Consider the following 21,990-nt stretch of genomic DNA (forward strand, 5'->3'; position numbering starts at 1 on the left):
CATCTTATATATCAAGCTCAAGGCACTCTATTGCTTGGCCACTGTCAAAACCACACAAAATGTCAAAACAGAATTCCTAGTGACCAATAAAGCCTGACAGCACTGTTCCCTCTAAGCTGAGTTAGTGTGAGCTACCTCACAGTTTTTTAGCCTCCGGCTCCCACATTTTTGTCTTAGCTCAGGAAGGATGGCTCCAGAGCAAACTAATTAATGCAGTAGCAAAATCGCTTGCTCACAAAGTAGATTTTTTGCTACAAGACTCCACAGCTTAGAGGGAGCATCGCCTGACAGTTTAAATTTTTGTAGACTTCAACCATTCTTGTAATGCAAAGAAACTACTCAGTCAAGTACATTGCTTCGTGGGCCTGTTATTGCTCTCTACACTGTGATATAGCCAGTGCTGACACACACTTCTAAATCCTCAGCTCCTGGGCAGAATCAAAAAAGATCTTTTAGTTCACCTCTGTAGCAACTTCTTCCTTTGCTTGGGACTACTGAGGTTTCAATGGTTAATGAAGCAAGTGGTCTGCCTAGTCATTCTGAAGGAACTAATCTATAAACATTAGTCAGAATGAAAAAAGAATGCACTGCAAAGAAGCTTCTGGCATAGTTTATTTATGAAAATATTTGGTACCTGACCTTTCACACCATCCAGCAGTGGCTTAAGGCAGCTTCTAAATGCACACACAACACCATTCAAAAATATTAAAATATTATAAATACAAAAAGCCCCAAAGATTAACCCTTGGTTACTCTCCTGTGCATGCACTCAACATGGATTCAAATCAGTAAAATTATCCTTTAAAAATATTTACAGTGCCTCTGAAACTGTGCCAGATTGGGAATCCTCCTATATTCCTCTAGACTATTCCAAAGAACAGGTGACACCACCAAGAACAAGTACGCTAGAGTCATGGTTGGTCTAGTGGACTTCAAAAATGGCACATCCAAGAGAGAGCCCTGAGAGGATCTAAGCTGGTACATGGATTCATACCATGAGAAATCGTCCTTCAGCAATATACATAGCAAACCAAACAGAACAGCCACAGAAGTCCTCTGCATAGCCATAGAATTCACTCTTCACCATGGACAGGGAGAGAATAATACCAGTGACATATAGGCTGTACTACTCACCGCAATATGTGATGGAGACAGTGGTGTTATTCCAGGGTCTCCCAGACTCCTGGCTGGAGAAGCATAGGCAGATGTTGGGGCTCCATCTGAAAGAAAATGGAAGTCTTTAACAGTGCAATCCTAATGGGGGGGTCCCTGAAAGCACTCAGGGTGCCAACTGACCTTTGCGTCAGCAGATGTCCGAGATATGCCAGTGTAAGGGCCAGTTACAATGGCACAGGCCCCCAGTAGCTGCCTGTTGGCACAATGGAGGTGTAGGCCCCTACACTGGCATGGCTGTGGGTGGTTTGGGGGACGTGGCCACAGTTAGTTGGTTCCCGGAACCCTTCCAGCCTGGGAATGCCCCTGCTAGAGGCAGAAAGTAACATCAACAAAAGACATGGTGTGGTCCATAGGCACCCATTGAACTGAAAAATCAAGTTGTCTCATCTCCTGCCGCAGCCACGCCAATTAGGCTCAGAGAAGCGCAAGATGCCTACTACGGGCTCGACCGATAATGTCCCTCCCTGGGGCGGCCAAGCCCCCTCCCCAGCACCCAATTGCAGCCCCCCCCCCAACCTTCAGCCAGGACATCTTACAACTCAGTAGTTAAGGCATGCAGCATGGGACTCTGTCTCAGAGTTCCCTGCTATGCAGACATAGACCAAGCAGCAAGGCACTTTGGTTGTGGGAAAAGCACAGAAAGGGCACTTAGCACTAAGACCCAAGGAGGAGAGCAAAGTCCATACTCTGTGGCTGATTTCTCACATTTCAGAATCCTAACAGGCACCCCACCTTTGAAGGCTCAACCCAAAGAGGTGACCACACACTGACAGGTAAGCAAGGGCAAGGATCCCAAACCTGCTCTCCCATTCCCCTCACTTGAGCCTCAGTGCCATAACACTGAGTGCCCAGCACTGAGTTTGTGCAGGGGTGGCACAAGCCACAGACTCACACTACCATGCCCACTGATATGGCGTGGGAAAAGATCCCAGGAAAGTTTCTCAGGAGATCTGCGGGGGAGGGAGGTATGCTTTGTCATTTGCCTGTTTCCCACCCTCGGCAGAGGACAAGGCATGTCAGTGGTTGGGGGGGGGGAAATCTGGCAGCTGCTCCACTGTACGTGGTAAACCAGCTGGCCAGGCGACCCTTTGACTCATTTCCTTGCAGAATCAGAGCCTTGAGCAGCAGTTGCAGGTGCTGCTGCTGCAGATGAATCACCAGCAATCCTTGAGCACTTCAACACAGGACAGGTGAATGTAATTCAGATGGCACCATCATGTGCCTCAAGTGGGGGTTTGTGGTGGAGGCCCCCCCATTGTGGTGGAGGCCCCATTCGCAGACCCTGTCAGGACAACACATCCATGGCCAAGGCTGGCATGGCACTTGTGCTGGGTTACCATGGCTGCATGTACCTCTGTTTTACTTTCTGCAGGGGAAGATTCAACAGGGAAACTCAGGGTTGTCAGGTCCTACTTGGCTGCTGGCTGGGGGCTCCAGGATCTGTTCAAGGATCTTCTGGTGCACACGTGAAGTGCACAATGATGTCACAAAGTTTTGCCCAAAAACCAGAGCATCACCCCCTTCAATGTTGGTGAAGTGATGATGTCACTTCTGGGTGACATTATGTCACATTCAGGGGCATTTACAGGTGGGGTTCTCCCCCCCCATGGCCAGTTGGCCAATGGCAAAAAGGACCCAACAAAACCAGGGGAACCCCTGCCCAGACTGCGGCCCTGGCGACCCTAGGAAAACTTGTGGGTGTGGCTAGTCCTGCCTCCCCTCCCACTCTGCTCAGTCTGCTGTTCCAGCTCTACTGTTGGAGTGGAGCATTGCACCCAGCCGACCCCCACATGCGGCACAAGGGATTCTCAGTCCTCTTCCCCATGGCCCCAAGGAGGTAGCGAGTGGAGTCTTCACACCTCACAGTGGTTTGCAGCTCAGTACAGTCTGTGTTGTTCCACAGCTGTGTCTCTGTCTGTTTGGTTTTGACTACATGACAGGAGCTCCACACCCCTGCCTGCCCCACTCTCTCCCCACCCCATCTGTGACTCCCCTGAGGGCTGTCCGATGACATGCCTAAGAGGGAGGGCTCTCAGGTGCCTTCGGTGGCTGTGGATGGTTCTGCAGGTGCCACTGGTCATAGTAATCTGTCAAACCTAGCAGGGGCCCAGTTACACCTCCAGGGCTGACCTAACAACAGTTTCCCTCCCTCACCTCACGGGCTGCTGTGTGAGGGAGGAGAGGCCAGCAGGTGGTCTGGGTGAATGAGCCAGCTGGGTGCGGTGGTTAGAATGTGAGACTAGATCTGGGAGACCCAGATTCTGATTCCCACTTGTACCATGGAAGCTAGGTGGGTAGCCTTGGGCCAGTTGTACACTCTCAGCCTAACCAACTTCACAGGGTTGTTGCGAGCATAAAACAGAGGAGAGGGGAATGATGTAAGCCAGGGGTGTTAAACCTATGGTCTGTAGGCCAGAACCAGCCCACCCAGGTCTTTAATCTGGCCCATGGCTCTCTTCTCCACCCCACCCCCTCCCCTGCCTGTCCTCACCATTCTGAGGGAGATCAGGGCTGCCAAACTTCCTAGCTGGCTGGGCCTTGTCTTTGCCTGTTTCTCCTCAGGCAGGAAGCTCCTCTTGGCTAAAGCACAAAAAAACTTGCAAAGAAAATGCAGAATGGATTTTCCTTTAAGGTCTCTGGGCCAAGATAGACTACTCTGGGACTGGAACGACAGTCCCCAGAGAGGAATGACAGTCCCTGGGAGTAGCAGCTGTGTTCTGGGAATGGAATTCCACTCTGGGGGCTGTCATTCCAGTCCCACAGTAGTCTATCTGAGCAGTGAAACCTTAATTGAAAATCCATTCTGCATTTTCTTTGCAACTTCTTTTGAGCTACAATGTATTTCAATGGAGTGGAGCTCAAATAGTTCAACTTTCCAGTGTTTGTATGCAGTTGAAGTTGTCTCCTTGCAAATAAAGGGATGATGTTTTGAGCCAGCTTGTCTCTGCTGAATGGACCTGAGAACGGGTACCTGAGTGAGTACTCTAACTTGGGAACCCACAGCCAAAGGGGAACATTACACTGGAGAGCCACTGCCACTCTGAGTAGACCGGGGGGGGGGGGGGGGAGCTTGCAATGCCCAGACATTTCATGTTTTCCTAGACTCAGAGCATTTTATATTTTAAGATTTTATTTTTAGTTTCTGCTGTGATCCTTGTGCTTTTTCTTGGTGTTTTATTTAAAACATTGCATTGCCAAATCCCTCTATCCCCCCCCCACCTTTCCATTTCAGGTAGGCATCTTTTAAGGGCGGGGGGGAGGTTGGGGAGGTGTCAGTTATCAAAGATTGTTAAATTAAAAAATATGGCAAGGGTGTCACTATTTTAAGCATGTTTGTAGTTTAAGTTTAAAAACTTTGTGTTTGTTGGTGTCCTTTATAAAGTTAACATCTTTGCTACCTGGCATTACATTTTATGACACACATGGCCTGGCCTGTCAAAGTCCCATTTATGTCACATCCAGCCCTCGTAACAAATGAGTTTGACATCCCTGTGTTAGACTGTGATTCTCCCAAGCAGAGTATGTGAGCTGTGTACAAATGTTTTGTTGCTTTTAGGGACAAGATGGACTGAATCAGCCATGACAGTCATAAATACCCTGAACTTAGAAAGCAACTGTTGTCCTGACAGCAAGACACTGGGAACAGCTTCTTCTCTCCCAGTATCGTCGCCTGTAACGCAGAACTGGAGTCCTGTTTGCTAATGTTGGGGGCTGAGGAGTTCCTGATCTCTAAATTCTTACTCAGGGGGGGCTGAAAGGCTCCTTGATACTTCTGAGCAGTGATATTTTGTATGTATATAAAGTCAATCCTTTCAACAGATTTTCCAGTTGACCTAAATTCCAACTAGCTGGTGACTATACAGATTTACATTATTATATGAAATGTCTCCCAAATGTATTTAAACCCAACTCAGATACTAAATCTGGCATGGTAAATCTTAAACTAAATTACTGCCTCTTAGATTCCATGAGAATTTGCTATGTTCAGTATTTTAATATGATTTATTACTAGCAAACTGATGATTTCATTCCTGCACCTTCGCCTCCTCTCAAGACTTATAAAGAAACAAACAAACAAATCCTCCTTAATAATGCCCATATATTGTTGTAGATTGTTTAAAGGCTTGTGATCACAGATTCAGCATTTCCTGGTCATAAAATGTCCAGTTTTTTAATAGTTCGGCGATATGTACACAGTGCTTGTGGTTGCTTCACAGCAAATTGATATACAAAACATCAGCTGCATCAGTGAAAAGACTGTCATCTCTTCCCCAGCTAAGAGAGAATCACAAATTGGTTATCAACCAGAATTTCAGGCTATCAGATTAATCCTTTATCATTACCATGAAAACATTTCAGCTGTCTTGTTCAATACTAGTTAAACAGTGTAAGGACTGCACTGTTTTTATGGCTTTTCCCTTCCTCATATTCTTCTCCATGCTTGGCTGTCACAGTTTAAGAGGAAATAAAATGTTCAAAGCGGTGTAATGTCTGGACTTTGTTAGACTGTCGCTTTAATTATAATAACCATTTCACAGATTACAAATCTCATTTTTTTTTTAAAAAAATGACTTTCATGTGTCTATTACTACTTTCCAGAACACCTGAGAAGGAAGCAACTGATTTGGGATTGCTAGAGACAATTCAAGAGAATGCATTCCAGTTTAGTTCAATCTAGATAATATAGCACCTTTTTAAAGGTTTCCATGGACACCATATTATTGCATAGACATATCCTATAATCAAAGCTGTTGGGGGTACTGTTTAAAGCTCACAGCAATGGCATGAAGGAACAGCTAGATTCAAGAAATAACGTTCCATAACTGATTTTCCTCTCCCTTCTCTATTTTTATCTCATCATCCACACTACAGTAAAATATGAAACTAAGTTCTTAGTGTTCACTTGGCGGTTCTTATCTAGAATCTACCATGGTAAGATAGATCTTGGCCTCCAGCAAAACTCTATTACTACTACTTATTTATATAGCATTCTTCATTGGTAAAGCTTTCTAGCCTTTATTATATTGGCCCACCAGTGACTTGGTTTGTAAAATCAGCTCTATATTGATCACTAGCCTGGTACCCGTGCTTCGCTACGGAATTTAAATTCCGTAAATCCAGTTATAATACTGATGATGTGAAATTTGAAATGTGACATTTGTTGTAGGAATTGTAAAAGAGAAGATTGTAGTGTAAGAAATGAAGTGAGACATACGTACTTTTTTCTCTCTCTACTGAAGGACCTCTCTGTACACCGCATTGGTGGTTCTGCCCTCAGGTGCTAGGATTACCAGGCTGCTTGATGAGTTCACTCTGGAGCAGGCCACATAGAACTGTCCATTTAAGAATGGGGGGGATTGTATTTAAAGGCATCAGGGAGGCTGGGCCAGCAGCAGTGCTAAGGCAATCCTGCTGAGCAAACCTCCCCGGCAGCTGTAAGCATCCCACCTCCTCTCCTACACCTGACAGGCAGCTGCCTGTCCAGTGTAGGATGAGGAGGGGGGGAAAGTATTAGAAGCCACCATGGAGGCAGGGCTGGCAGGATCACTAAGGCGTTACTGCTGGGGCAGGCTCCCTCATGGCTTAAAGCACCCTGCAACCGCTGCTGCACCTGACAGACCAGTGCCTGTTAGGTGTAGGAGGTGGGGAGAGTGTGTTGGTAGCCACCACACCTCCTCTCCTAAACTGGACAGGCAGTGCACCTGACAGACAAGCGCCTGTCCAGTGTAGGAGGGGGAGGGGAGGAGTGTTAGAAGCTACAGTGGAGGTGGGGCTGCTCCTGACAGACAACCACCTGTTAGGTGTAGGAGGTGGGGGAATGTGTTGGAGGCCACCCCACCTCCTCTCCTACAGCTGACAGGGTTAGGGTAGGAGGGAGGAGGGGGAGGGAGTATTAGTCCAGTGTAGGAGGGGGAGGGGGAGTATTAGAAGCCATGGTGGAGGTGGGGCTGCACCTGCCAGACAACCGCCTGTTAGATGTAGGTGGGGGGAGTGTGTTGGAAGCCATCCCACCTCCTCTCCTACACCTGACAGGCAGCTGCCTGTCCAGTGTAGGAGGGGGAAGGAGTATTAGAAGTCACTGTGGAGGTGGGGCTGCACCTGACAGACAACCGCCTGTTAGATGTAGGTGGGGGGGAATGTGTTGAAAGCCATCAGAGAGGCTGGGCAAGCAGCTCTGCTTCACCTCACAGGTGGTTCTTGGCCATGCCTGATTTCCTCAACTGTCATTAGCTCTCTGCATTCCCCTGTAACTGTTGGGTTTGGGGTTTTTTTTTACCTCTGAACACTGATCTCTGCAGCTGACCAATCAGAGAGTGGGGGGTGCAGAGCGTTAGCTGCCTAGGAGCCACATAGGAATCAATGGGGGGAGCACATTTTCCCCCTTTTGACCCACTTAGGGGTCGGATTTCTAAAAATCCCTTCTTAGTGAGCACCTACGTCACGATAGGAGCACTCTCCCTGAATTTGGTGTCTCTAGGACCAGCAGTTTGGCCTGGGCGTTGATTTTACAGTGAGGGGACTGGTTGGAATGGAGACTTACAAACCTGATTTGTCTAGCGCCATACAATGGGTTTAAGATCCACACTATCTTCTGGACCATTGTGGAAACATTCTTGTCAGAATTTAGCTGTGATATAAGGTCCTAAAATATGGTATCATGCTCTCACTACTACTCCATTTTTCTTCTGTAATGGGATGATATTAGTTCTACCATCTATCTGAGACACATCCTTCCTGTCTGAAGAGGCCAACATAAAATATGTTCTAAGTAAAGGAATCATAGATTGTTCTGGTAATTATGAGTTCTGTCAAATCTGATAGCTTCCTTCTAGGCTTGCACCACCTATGATTCCACTTCCTATTTTTCTTTCAAGCCCTCTAACCATTAAACTATCTATTACATTGTACTGGGACATTGTCAAGGAGCATGTATATTACCTATCTACTGAAAAACTATTTAGCTGGTTTTCCTTCATTCCTCTGACCTACATGCATCCATCCAACACATCTCTGGAAATGACAGAAAGATGGACAGAAAATGCCAGGTAATCATTTTCAGGAACACATCATTCTAAAATTTAAAAAGAAATAAACTTTTCAGGTTAAAGAAGAGTTGTAGCTCTCACAAATTCACTAATGGCCAGTTGAATTTGACAGGGGTCTGCCAACAATGGCTTGTCTCAAGCCAATGATTATTGTGTTCATCACCACCCTATGCACCTAGAAGCAAGCCCCACTGAATATAATGGGATTTTTGGAAAAAAATGCATGAAATCAAACAGCAAAAGAGAATAATTCTCAATGGCTCTCGCAACTCCTCCACTGGATTATAATAACCTCAGGACTGAAAAATGTTCTCCATGTCCAGGCAACAATTCTCCCCTTGCCTGTGTAGCGGGTTAATGGAAAAAGCTATTATTGTGTTCACCACCACCCTATGCACCTGGAAGCAAGCCCCACTGAATATAATGGGGCAAAAGAGAATAATTCTCAATGGCTCTCACAACTCCTCCACTGGATTATAATAACCTCAGGACTGAAAAATGTTCTCCATGTCCAGGCAACAATTCTCCCCTTGCCTGTGTAGCGGGTTAATGGAAAAAGCAGAATCTTCTCTAACTTACAAAGAGAAATGGACAAAATAAAGGAATAGTGGGAGAGACTTCCCATTCTTTTACTGCACTGCAAATAAGGCAAGACCTCTCTTCTTCCAGTCCTCTGGTATCTGCCAGACAGATTTGGAGACAGGAGACTTCTGTTGTTTCCAACTGGGCATGGTAATTTAAAAACATCAGGTTTCTCCTGCTGCTCAGAAAAAGACTTTCTTGCTGTTGACCATCTCCAAACCACAGCATGAAAAGAGCTCCCAGGAAAGAATTTGTTTGTTGCTGCATGTCCTGATTGCCATAGGGCCAGAAAAGGAATCTTCCCCATAATCCAAATCCAAAAGTGGATTTGTGAACCTCTGCTCATGAGTTACAGCAAGATAAAGCAGAGGAAAGAGAAACAGAAGAAGACAGCAGCCGCTCTAGAGAGTGACAGGACAAGGTAGGATGGTCACTGTTGGATGGCAAGGAAGTAACCAGTCTACATTTGGCATATGCCACATTCAACTGAGGCAAAGAGCAGCTGGTAGTGGTGATATGAAATTAACAGACCAACTGATATATAAAGCTGACATGCCAGAAACTCATATCTTGCAGCGCCAAAAAGCTATGTGCAATGTAAGGCAGACCTTAAGGAAGAAAAGCAGAAGAGTCCATGGGCCATGCACTGATTATGGATAAAATATGCTAACCTGGGTAAGACAGTTTAGAAGGTAGCAAACAAACGAGGAGGGGCAAAGACACCGGGCACATTTAATTATGAAACGGGCTAAGGCCTTGGGAATCATTACTATGACTTTGGAAGCTTGTCTCTTATTTTTCAATGAAACTGAAGCCAGATAGGAGAGGATATAGCAAAGGTGGAGCATTTTCAACACATATAATCTTTTTTTTTTTTTGCCCTGATCAATATACCCTTTCATACATGCTGATATACACACAGAGGTTTGCAAATTGGCGGGTGGGGGTGGCCAGAATATGGAGCAAATTTACCAGGGGGCAAAATACTTTGAAGAGCATGTGTGAGATTACATCCAGAAAAACAACTTTCTAATGATCTTTCCTTTCCGGGAACAAACTGCTGTTGAATTTAACTCCCTTGTTTTAAATTTGTTCTCCATGTATCATTAAATCCTATCTTCGTCCAAACGTTACAGCAACGTCTGCATCTTCAGAACTGCTGCATCATGAACCATGATGCAGCAATTTGCCTGTGGTCATTTCATAAACAAAGCACTCCCCTAGATATTGTTTTAGAAAGCGAATGCTGTGGACAAATGCACTTTGCCAGAAAGACCACATTAATAATCTTATACAGGGTAATGTTTTACCATGACATACTCAGACTGAATGAGATCCTCAGTGGAATTCCAATTATGTTAAAATGGTTTAAAGCACGCCTGGGGGGGGGGGGATATCAAGAGTTAAGGCTGAACACCTATGCACCCGGAAGCAAGCCCCACTGAATATATTGGGACTTTTTGAAAAAATGCATAAAATCAAACCGCAAAAGAGAATAATTCTTAATGTCTCTTGTAACTCTTCCCTTGCATCAAGCAGTCTTTTGGGGTGCCGTTATAGTAACATCTCTTGAAGGAACAGAATATCATGGGATTCTCTGTACAGACCTGGGTAACTATACTACAGAAGGAAGGGGGGGGGGTCTTACCACCTGCAGGGAGCCATCCTGCCCCACTCACTTCCAACCCCTTCTGCTCCCAAAAGCCTACATGGAAGCCTTCTCAGCTAACATCACTCAGGTCTAGTGCATCCCAAAAAAAATGTGGACCTGGACTACCACCACCAGTGTTCCCTCTAAGCTGAGTTAGTGTGAGCTAGCTCACAGTTATTTAGCCTCTGGCCCTCACATTTTTGTCTTCACTCAGGAAGGACAGCTCCGGAGCAAAGTAACTTATGCAGTAGCCAATCGCTCGCTCACAACTTTAAGGCCAGTAGCTCATAAAGTAGAATTTTTTGCTCACGAGACTCCACAGCTTAGAGGGAACATTGACCACCACCTCCGCTGCACTTCTAGCACCCCTCTCCCTGGTGGAGCACTGAGAAGAATAAGACTCAGCTCTTAGTTATGAACAGGCAGATTGTCTAACAGAGTGTATGCTCCCAACAAGCAGAGCAAAACATACACATCATGAAGCAACAGAAAAACAATCATGTCTTCCTAATCCAGCTACCTCATTGACTCCTAACGTTAACTCATGCCTAGTTCCTTGGAGAGAATAACAGCCTCCTTTGGGTGAGGTGGGCCTTATATTAACTTTGTCCAAGGCCCTCCGTCCTCTGAGACAATTGGCTTACCTCTTCCCTTCAATTTTACCAGGTGCATTCCCAGGCTCAGAGACTATCTGGGAAATGTAGGCCCAGAGGGAAAATTTAGAGCAAGTACCAGGCCTCTGAGAGGTAGAGAAGCTGCTCCACTAATCAGCCTTGGGCCTAGGAAATGAAGTTAGCATATAATTAGGGCTGCCAGCCTTCTGGGGTTGTGCTTGACCGCATGGCCCAACGGTCGCGCACGTTGTAATGGCGGATACATTACAGCGAGAATAGCAGCCTCCTTTGGGTGAGGTGGGCCTTATATTAACTTTGTCCAAGGCCCTCCGTCCTCTGAGACAATTGGCTTACCTCTTCCCTTCAATTTTACCAGGTCCATTCCCAGGCTCAGAGAGTATCTGAGAAATGTAGGCCCAGAGGGAAAATTTAGAGCAAGTACCAGGCCTCTGAGAGGAAGAGAAGCTGTTCCACTAATCAGCCTTGGGCCTAGGAAATGAAGTTAGCATATAATTAGGGCTGCCAGCCTCCAGGTGGGGCCTATGGATCTCCCACTTTTGCAACTGATCTCCAGTGGACAGAGATCAGTTCACCTGGAGAAAATGGCTGCTTTTAAGGGTGGGCTCTATGGCATTGGACCATGCTGAGGCCCCTCCCCTGCCCAAACCCCATCCTCTCCGGGATCCACCCCCAAAGTCTCCAGGTATCTTCCAGCCCAGCCCTGGCAACCCTACATATAATCATTGGCATAAGGATAGGGTTGCCAGGTCCCTCCTCGCAACTGGTGGGGGATGAGAGGGACTTACCAATAGAAAAAAGGTGGCCTAGGCCAAGTCACCTAGGCATATGAATAGGGTTGCCAGGTCCCTCCTGGCAACCGGAGAGGAGTGGGGTGGGAACTTATCATTAGAAAGAAGAAGGCCTAGACCACAGTGCCAGCATCGCACAGGAATTGATATTATCATGCCAGGGACTTCCAGGTGATGCTCAGTAGTTGGGCAAAAACTCTATGGTAAAACCAGCTTCTACCATGGAGTTTTTATCCAAATGCCAGTGTTGCCTGATGTCAAGGTTTCAGTTTCATTTCTCTTTGCTTTGCTTTACTGTTCACCTTGCCATGCTTTAAGTAAAGGTAAAGGTTCCCTTGCTCGAAAGCCAATTGAATCTGACTCTAGGGTTGCGGTCAATGTTCCCTCTAAGCTGTGTAGTCTTGGGAGCAAAAATTCTACTTTGTGAGCTACTGACATTAAAGTTGTGAGCGAGTGATTTGGCTACTGCATACATTAGTTTGCTCCGGAGCCATCCTTCCTGAGCTGAGACAAAAATGTGTGAGACGGAGGCTAAAAACTGTGAGCTAGCTCACCCTAACTCAGCTTAGAGGGAACACTGGTTGCGGTGCTAATCTCCGTTTCAAAGCTGAAGAGCCAGCGCTGTCTGAAGATGTTTCCGTGGTCATGTGGCTTGCATGACTAAACACCAAGGCACACGGAACGCTGTTACCTTCCCACTGAAGTGGTACCTATTTATCTACTTGCAATTTCTTGCTTTCGAATTGCTTGGTTGGCAGGAGCTGGAACTAGAGATGGGAGCTCACTCCGTCATGCGGCACCCAAGTCTTGAACTGCTGAACTACCGACCTTCCACAGCCTGCAGTTCAGCATCTTAACCACTTGAACCACCGCAGCTCCTTTGCCATGCTTTAGGGGGGAGGGAATTCCTGAAGGGAGTGTGTATGGATTGAGTGTCTGTCTGTAGTAGCCATTATTCCTCAAGTTGATCCCCTCGACCTGTTCTCATGGGATTTGGCCTTGGAGACTCTTTTGCTAGGCTGGAGTATATAAGACACTGTATATCTGTCAGGGTTGTCATATAAACGCTAGTGGGCAAATGCTGACGTATGCATGGGGTGTGGGGGTGCACTGGGTTTTACCTATAACCTCTGAATTCCACGTACTTTCTTCAGTCCTAACAAAGAATCAGTTCCTGTAAGTAAGCATATCTCTAATAAAGCATCACTGCCAAAAGTGTTGTGGGGAGTGTTTTAACTGGGGATCTGACACCTGGAAGTCACCAGCAATGTGCAATGCTGGCAATGTGGCCTAGGCCTTCTTCTTTCTACTGGTAAGTCCCCCTGCCAGCCAGCTGATCGGTGGCTGGGGGGGCTGGCCTGGCAAGGGAGACCCCTGCCTCCACCAGGGAGTCTGACAACTCTGCATAAGGATCCAAATTTATGACACAGACATATTACCCTCTGCCTCAGAGTTTTTCAAAAACTTAATTGTGGAACTGGACCTTATGGATCCCCAAATGGTAATATTACATCTTGCCATATGCTATTTTGTGGATAGCTTCTATTAAAACTTAATTATCTTCCTTGCTTTCATAGAACAGATAGAAATAGCAATGAGTTGGGCTATATCTTCTTCATGTGACTTTCTTTCAAATGCAGAGGTAGCAAGTTCGGTGATTAAAACTGTAACTATTTCTAATTTCATAATACAAGATCCCCAAGTTCTATGTTTTGAATTTCAAGTATTACAGAGCTCCTCATTTAATGTCCCCCAGTTTCCTCTGCCTTGTTTCGTGTTTCTATTTATATGATTTTCTCTTCCTTTCTTATGAACACGTGACGCTGCCTTATACCAAGATGGCCCATCTATCTCTGTATTGTCTGCACTGCCTGGCAGTGCCTCTCCAAGGTCTCAGGCAAAGAGGGGTCCTTCCTAGCACTTGATACCTGAGGTTCTTCAGCAAAAGACCCCAGGGACAGAACCCAGAACTTTCTGCAAACATTGCATGTGCTCTGCAACCAAGGGTCAAAATAGCTGGGGTGGTGAGAATCCTATGTAAAGAACACTGAAGTGATAAAAATAAATAGGCCCAAGGGACCAGGATTCAAATCTGGACAATCTAGAGTGGTTTAAGCCTTTTCCTCGTTTCTGCATAACTGCTATTTGGAACAAACATACAGGGCCTAAAAGCTATATAAGAATTTAGCACTGGTCTCCACCATAGGCTAAAGGTGTGACAATCACTTGTGCAAACTACTCTCATTGGGCAGGGGCTGTGACCCAGTAACAGAGCATCTGCTTATCATGCAGAAGGTCCCAGTTCTATCACTAGTACCTCCAGTTAAAAGGCTCAAATAGTAGGTGATGTAAAAGATCTCTGCCTGAGATCCCAGACAGCCACTGCCAGTCTGAGCAAACAATAATGACTTTGATGGACCAAGGTTCTCTTTCAGTATAAGGCAACTTCAAACTGGAGAATTCCTGACAAGTCATCCTCCTTGTGCAGTTAATTTTCATGAGCAGACAGCTGACACCAGACATATGGGACCAGGGCAGTTACAAAACCCAAACTACCCAGAGAAGAAACTGATCTGCAACAGAATGATACAGAAGGGTATCAGCACCAGATATGGTCAGTTTAACACTTATCCATTCCTACATTGTTTCATGTTATTGGAATTTCCACTCTTTAGCAACATCTGACAAAGTGCATGGGTAGGACATGAGTTAAGTGCTTATACATATATTTTGACAATGTAGTGTTTGATGACACAATGAATGTAAAAGAATGAGTATGGAAGCAAGTGCTATGTAAGGAGTTTCCACAGGAGTTCAGCAAGTCTCTAATGACTTTTAAAGGGGAAATGCTGCTACTGATGTGAAGATAGGAGTTCAGCAAGAGCCCCCCAGTGCTCGTCAAAGATGTATAGTAATAATACGAGGTTTCACCAAGACCCTGCTGTGTCCCAGGGTGTGTCTGCCTGATCCATTTATGAAGCCTTCCTTGCACCAGTTAGGAAAGGTCCAGGTTTCATGTCTGCCTGAACATGTACTATTGAGCCCTTGCACAGAAAGCAGCCTGTTCTTTTGGGACTCATAAAATTGGTTTACCTCTCATGATACAGATTTTGTCCCCCTTGAATCCTAGAGCAGGCATTTGTTTGCTCCTAATAAACCTTTTTTCCTGGCTCAATGAGGTTTTACAGGACAAAAAAATAGCACAGAGTAAACTGACTTAATTCTCTCTTTCTGATCTCAATTGGGGCCCTATACATCGGCTATTATATAAAATGGGATCTCTATATATGGAACTTTTCAGTATCACATTTGTTTTGGGCCACAAAGCCCCAGGCTCTCCAATTCTTCTTTTTAAAAATTTAATTGATGCTGCTTATGCACTTGCATTCTTTATAAAAAATTCCAATAAATACAGTATTAGAAAGTAACTAGACGGTAAGTGTCACATGTCTATACTGTGTTTCAACCTTCTTCATTAGGTCGTCCAAATACTGGGTACATCACTATGCCCAGTAAGAAGAACCAATTATTCCACAGTACCTCCCAGATTCTTCAGAATGTAGCATTCCAGTTCTGGGTATGTCTCCAAAAATGTTTTATAGAATATGTATAACCAATATAAATAATAGAGTGAATAGAGAGCAGCATAGGAGTCTTGCTTATTTTTGGTATTAAGTATTTCTCACATAATGAAAAGTTATCTTTCTGAAAATATACTTATAACAGTCCATTACGAGCTTGACACCTGCCACTTTGATAGGCAGAAGGGCCTATGGACTGTGGGCCATAACTCCCACACATCACAAGGGGCCTGGGAAGCAGATGCTAGACAACAGAGAAAATATTTTCAAGTCTTAAAAAAGCATTGTGGGGTGGGCAGTCTCTAATGAATTTTAAAGGGGAAATGCTGCTACTGATGTGTGCAGGATAAATGTTCTCTTGATTTCCTCTTTGTAAACCTCTCCAAGCCACTTTTGGTCATTCAAATAACAATTTGGGAGTCATGCAGAGGCAGCTTCTGAAAGGTTAACTCTTAGAAATTTCAAAAGTATGCATTGAGCAAGCAATGCACACTCCTATATGTTTGTGTTATGACACTTTACATCATGTTGATTTCTAGAATAAAAGTCAGGTTCTTCTGTATTTTTTGCACCACCTGACTAGCAAATTATTTATTTACTAAATATATAGACCACCTTTCTATCACAGCACTGAAAGGTATTTACAATTCAAAATAATCACTATGATATAATATATATAGTTTGAAAGGGAAAATTGGTGGGAAGCAAAGAGAAAAATAAGCAAGCTTAGGTACTGCTAGATAATGTAATGGTTGGATAATTACTAGGTGGAAGAACAGCCACTGGTGTAGAGAGAGAGAAGCAGTCAAGCAGAGGTGGAGGTGCCTCAAGGCTTCATCTCTTTCCCAATGCAAGCAGTTGGTTCTGGATGTGGAGAAGGCACATGGCAAATAGTTTCAGGCAGGCAAGTGGAGGGGTCTCACTAACCGACTTCTCCCTCTTTAATACAGTCACATAGTATGATACAGATCTGTACAACTTTCTGTACAATCTGTACAACTTTCCTACTGTATTCAGAAATGTCTATATACACTTACAAAATATTATTTACCAAGTTTCCAAAGCAAAACACTAACAATTTATGTCTAGTATGATCACTGTTCCTTCACGTGTAATAAAACTATCAGTCTTGTTTCATGAAATGTTCCAATTTATTTGCTAGTCAAGATAATCAGAATAATTGAGGCTAAAGGCAGGAAGTGGTACAGTGGTGGTGTGACGTGAAATGGGCCCATTCTGTTGGGTGTCTCTTCGCAGCAAGAGATGCAGGGGTGACTGGAGCAGCTACATTATGTGGCAGCACACAACCTGCATATCAAGTACATGTGAGTCAGTCTTTCCCCACCAGCAGGAGTTCTTATCCTTTCCAGGATTCTAACACTTGAAAAAATCAAAGTTCCTACAGGCCATTAATTGTTTCTTCTCTCTTACAAGGTTCTTCTCACCTGCTATGCTAAATCCTAGCTTGTTCTGGATGCTGCTATCCCTGGGGGACTCCTCCAGCGTTTATAAGTATTGTTGAGTTTCACTCCTCAAAGATGAGACTGATAGCATTAACACCTTCACATCACTTTCTAGTGTTCCTGGATACGTCAGGTAGAACAGGTTTCCCCTGTTTCCCTGGCTTATCATAAACAGTCTCTGTGTTAAAAATAACACTGTATTTTAGCTAAACAATAGCTGGTATAATACGCTGAGTATCTAAGTACATTGCTAGTCTGATACCACTCTTAAACCAGCTGAGTTGCAGTTCTCTGGGTTGGTATTATGTGAAGCTCCAGCACAGGAGTTTTGCTGTCTGGCTGAGACTGGAAGTACTGCAGTGCTGTAAGACCTGAAACCATAAAGATAATTAATATTCGGGAACTGCAGTGTTTTGCTGCTTCTCTTTGATTTAGGCAGTTTCATCAATGAAGCATAGTTTAATAAGCAACAGATTTCATCACCATTACCTTTTCAATATAAATGATTTTAGAAAGCAACATCACTCTCTTTTTTAAAATCTATGTTGCTCCCAAAGTCATAAGAAGATAAACTAGTGTCAGCATTTCTTGTATAGCAAATAGGTACTCTAATGAATCTCATGCCTGAGTACCAGAGAAGCCACCCTACTTTTTTTCATTTTAGCATCAGTCTTCACAAGAATTACTGAACATGTGAAAAAAATGCAGCATCCATCATGTAACAGTTTTTCTTTGCTTTCCATTATTTGAAGGCTATCTCTGTAATGCTTTACATATCTACTTCTTTAAAAAGGCCACCCCAAATTGTTATTTAGGAAATAGATTTAAAAGATCTTGGGGAAAAGAAGAATTGGAAAAACAGGAAGCATCTGTCAGTGAACGCAATACATAAAAATTTGCTCTCTTTCAAGATTCATTTTTTCCACATTTCAAAATCGGTGCCCTGTTTTTGCTTGAGATGCCGTGCATTTGAATTACTTTATTATGAACCATTCACTTTCAGACTGCATACTGATGAAGTAAGCCCTCAGCTAGTTCAGTCTCTCTCTGTCATACACAGTCATGTAGAATTGTGCAGATCAGACTCAAAGTTACAGGAGTTCCCTGAAGCAAGTAGCATGTCAGCCACATCACACACCTGTAAGGCCATTCCAACCTACATCAACTAGGGTATCAGAATTCCGAAGGCACTGGGTTACTGTGGGAAAACTTCAGTTACCTGCCCCACACAGAACCTTAGGAAGACAGGATAGGGGCAGGGGATTTCCTAATTTTAATCTCCTCCCCTAAATCTATTCACAAATGTCACAAACAGAGTCAATAGGTCTCTTGAGGATGGGGCACAGATCCCAACAGATATAAGAGTGTGTGTGCACATGGAAACAGCTTGAGCATGCCCTGTACATGAATATTCTAACAATGGGACTGTCACAACAACTAAGTGGAATAATTAGTTATTTTATTAAGTGCTAAAAAATGGGAGAGGAAGTCCTTTAATATGAAATATCTATAGATCTATGTTGTCAAGGAATGGTGTCCCCTCACAATCAGAGACTATAACCCTACAGAAATAGGAAGACATAATAGTTTGTGCCAAAGTCATCCACTTTTTTAAAACATCTAAATTAAATTAAAAATTATTACTTTTAAAGTACATTAAGAATTAATCAAAAAAGATAAAGAAGGTAGGAAGGTTATCTTTCAAGTCAAATTTGTTTTGCTTGGCACTTCTTGGTTTCTGAAGTCTACATACCTCCCCTACCTCCTAAACTGTCCCCATTCTGTCTAACTGTGACATGCTGGAACATTATCTGCGTTTGCCGTGATGTTGAGAGTCTAGGGAACATCACCTTGAAACCTAACTGCTGAACGAAGCCACTTCTCTGTTACCAGCTCCAAAGTGCAGTTCTCCTTTATTTCAGACACTGTTCGTCACTCTGGCTACCAACCTGAAGACAAGCTTCCCCTTTCTGGAAAATGGTCTGCGGGAGAGAAACAGGCAAGGAAGGGCCTCCGTGCCGGGTGGCCCCTGCAGTTCCAGGTTCTGGGAAATCACTGCATTGCCAGCCTGAGTGATCTCTGGCCCAGAGCCCCGCCCAGCCGCAGAGCACATGCAGAGCATCCTCCTCCCGGCCTTGCCGAGGAGACACGACGCCGCGGGGGAGGGGCGTCTAGGACTCCGCCGCATTGCTTTCTTCATCCGGAGCCTATCGCCGGCCGCGTCTCCTCCTCCGGATCTGGTGCAGTCCTCCCCTTCCCCAGACAGCCTGGGATGACCGGTCAGCCGTCTACTGAGGAAGGGGAGCTTATAGCTGAACTCCTGGGAGCAGCGCTTGCAGGGAAACGGCAAAAGGAAACAATGCCAAGCCCGGGTGGGAGAACTCCTCATGAAACAGCCGGTGTCAGAAGACAGGACTGCACGGGAGCCCGCCCACCTTGGCACCTCGTGCAGTCCTGGGCTACTCAGACTCCCGCGCCGCAGCAGGCCCACTTCCCAGTGGCGAGCAAATCGAATCGGCCCCACGAGTCCCCAGACGCTCGCCTGAAAAGACGGGCCATCGCCTGCTTGACGCGTGTGTCCGCGCGCTGCAATTAAAAGCTCGCCGTCCAGACAGATCCGCACAGGGGCAATTTACAAACGAGGATCCTCCTGCCTTACATAAGCCTGTCGTGTCCAAAGTAACGCTGGAGCAAGTTCCTTAAGCACTTCCCATCACATTGGTGATCTGGGAACACCACGCGGATGTTTGTCTGTTTTCCTCCAACAATACATATACGCTCGTGCACATACTTACACCTATGGATATAAAGCATTGTATTTCCTATCGCCATTTACACTGCATGCAGTTATTCCCCATATGAGCATACATGTTTATATATATATGCATGTATGGGGGGGCCGCTACACTATTCATACACCTTGTATGTATGTATGTCTATGTAACATTGCATTTATCTACAAGGGCCTTTAATATTATACTTACATACTTTCGCCCAGATACACTAGGTATTGCTTATTTATTTATTTATTTGATTTACTATCCCGCTCTAACCCCTAAGTGTCTCTGTATACACCACCTACACCTGCGCCTTTCTAGGTCCTGCCCGTATTTATCCGTGTATCACTTCGTTTCTAATTCTACACACACTCTCCTGGGAAGACACAGGCAAGTACTGGATTTATCCCCGCCGCAGTAAATCGTTCCTCTCTCAGGGAAACTGCAGCACTGGCAATATGAGCAGCACCCCCTGTCTCACCCGGTAGACAGAGGCGATCGCAGGCACGCCCCCCCCCCCCCCCCCGCCTCGGCCCCCCCCCCCGCCCCCGAGCTCAGCGGCACGGCATTCCCAGGCCGGGCTCCTGCACTGCAGAGCAGTGTCTTGGACAGCCGCAGTTTTCTGGAAGGAGAACCCACCGCCCACCTAGACAACCCCCCTCCCCGCTGCCAGCGCCGTTACCTGCCGTGACGCCTTCGGTCCCCGCCATGGCTGGAGGCGTCTGCGGCACCCTCCGCTCTATCGTTCAGCTCCGGGAGGCGAGAGCAGCCGGGAGGGGAAGGAGCGCTCCGCTCACTCTGCAGCCGCAGCCATCGGGTGTGCGGCAATCCTGCAGCAATTGCTTCTCCCCCAGATCTGCCCACTCGGCCGAGGCTTCGCTCCTGCCTCTTTCCCCACCCACGACTGGCTGTGCGAGCAGCCAAAGGGAAGGCTTGGCGCTTGACCCGGCCGTTCACAAGCCTTTCTTCCCTGCTGCAAGACTCCGGCTGCTCAGATTTCTGCAGCGCCCCTCCCCTTTGGAGTGGGCTGCCTCCCCCCGCATGCACTAGCACACACGGGAAGCAGGGCTGCAGTTGACAAAGGCGCGTTTACAACCAGTCCTCCACGAAGCAGGTTTGTGTACCCGAACCACCATCGCACACCTTTTTTTATTATTATTTTAAAGAGGCGCCTCTTAATTTTCAGGATTGCCTGCTCCTTTTTGGAAAATCACAGCCAACACAGAACAGGCTCTTGCTGAAGGACTCTGTCCACCAGGCATCCCATGTGAATGCCAGGGTCAAACACCAGGACTAGTGGTGCCTTGAAATGGCTAAATGCACAAATAAACCAGATAATGTCTAAGAGTCTTCCACGCAACAACAAAAGCACAAGTATATTTAAACCATTGTAGGATACTTCCACAAGACAGGCATCAGGTAGTCTGGTTGGTTCCAAAACCAGAAGTCCTTTTATTAGGACCAACCAAATGACACAGAACAGTGCACAAGCTTTCCAGTTCTCCAGAATTCTTCATCAGGGTGGATTTGGGGATGGGAAAGAAAAAAATTGGACATTTCAGGCCTTGTCTTGCCACTACTCTCTTGTAAGCTAAACCTTCTATATCTCAGGTGAGAGTAATATGGATTTATCGTTGTGGTGTGTCAGAGACAACAGCTGGGATGCGGTTCTTGAAACCAGCCATGTGCAGGGCTGCATAAAAGTTATGCACACCATGGAAGTGCACAGTGTTGAAGGAATTAAAGCCATATAACACTTTATACAGCGGTGGCAGGCATTGTGCAAAGGATACTGCTGGTAGTTATTAATACACAAATGAACAAGAAGCAGTGGGGAAAAGCAATTCTTTCTGCTTTTTATGTTAGTTATTAATAACTTCAGAAACACTGGTGTATTATACACAACAGTCACAGTATCAATTAATGTTATTTTGATCACATTTTCCCAGGTTAAAAATGTTAGATTCACTGGTATGGTATCGCTAGGAATTTCTATTATGTAGCAGAGTGCACAAGACTTGCAGCAGCAGCTTCTCTGTACTGTATGTGCTAGCACAGGTACAAAGTTACAGGGAGCCACTTGTCAAGTTCAAACTAATAAAAATCGTTTATTCAGGGAACTACATTCTAGATAGCATAGGTGAGAGAGGGATACGATCTAATCTAACTAGCTAGGTTGGATGCAGATGCAGAATGCATGTCCTGCATCCATGGTGCCAAAGATGGAGAGCATGCTCCTTTGTGTGTGTGTGTGAGAGAGAGAGATGTGTTAAGCCAGAAGGAAGGGAGTC

General features: G+C 45.4%; 1 protein-coding gene across 1 annotated transcript in view; it reads right to left on the minus strand.

Moving 5' to 3' along the window:
• HSPA12A (heat shock protein family A (Hsp70) member 12A) overlaps window positions 1-20,557 on the minus strand; it is a 73,429-nt gene extending 52,872 nt beyond the window's left edge. The window contains exons 1-2 of the mRNA XM_015425059.1: window positions 20,382-20,557; window positions 1,135-1,220 (exon numbers count right to left, since the gene is read on the minus strand). Of these exons, the coding sequence (XP_015280545.1) occupies window positions 1,135-1,220; window positions 20,382-20,409 (114 nt within the window). The 5' untranslated portion in view covers window positions 20,410-20,557. The remainder of the gene's footprint in view (window positions 1-1,134; window positions 1,221-20,381) is intronic.
• Between the last annotated feature and the right edge of the window lie 1,433 nt (window positions 20,558-21,990).

Source organism: Gekko japonicus, unplaced genomic scaffold (assembly GCF_001447785.1).
Source record: "Gekko japonicus isolate JY-2015 unplaced genomic scaffold, Gekko_japonicus_V1.1 scaffold2582, whole genome shotgun sequence".
NCBI lineage: Eukaryota > Metazoa > Chordata > Lepidosauria > Squamata > Gekkonidae > Gekko > Gekko japonicus.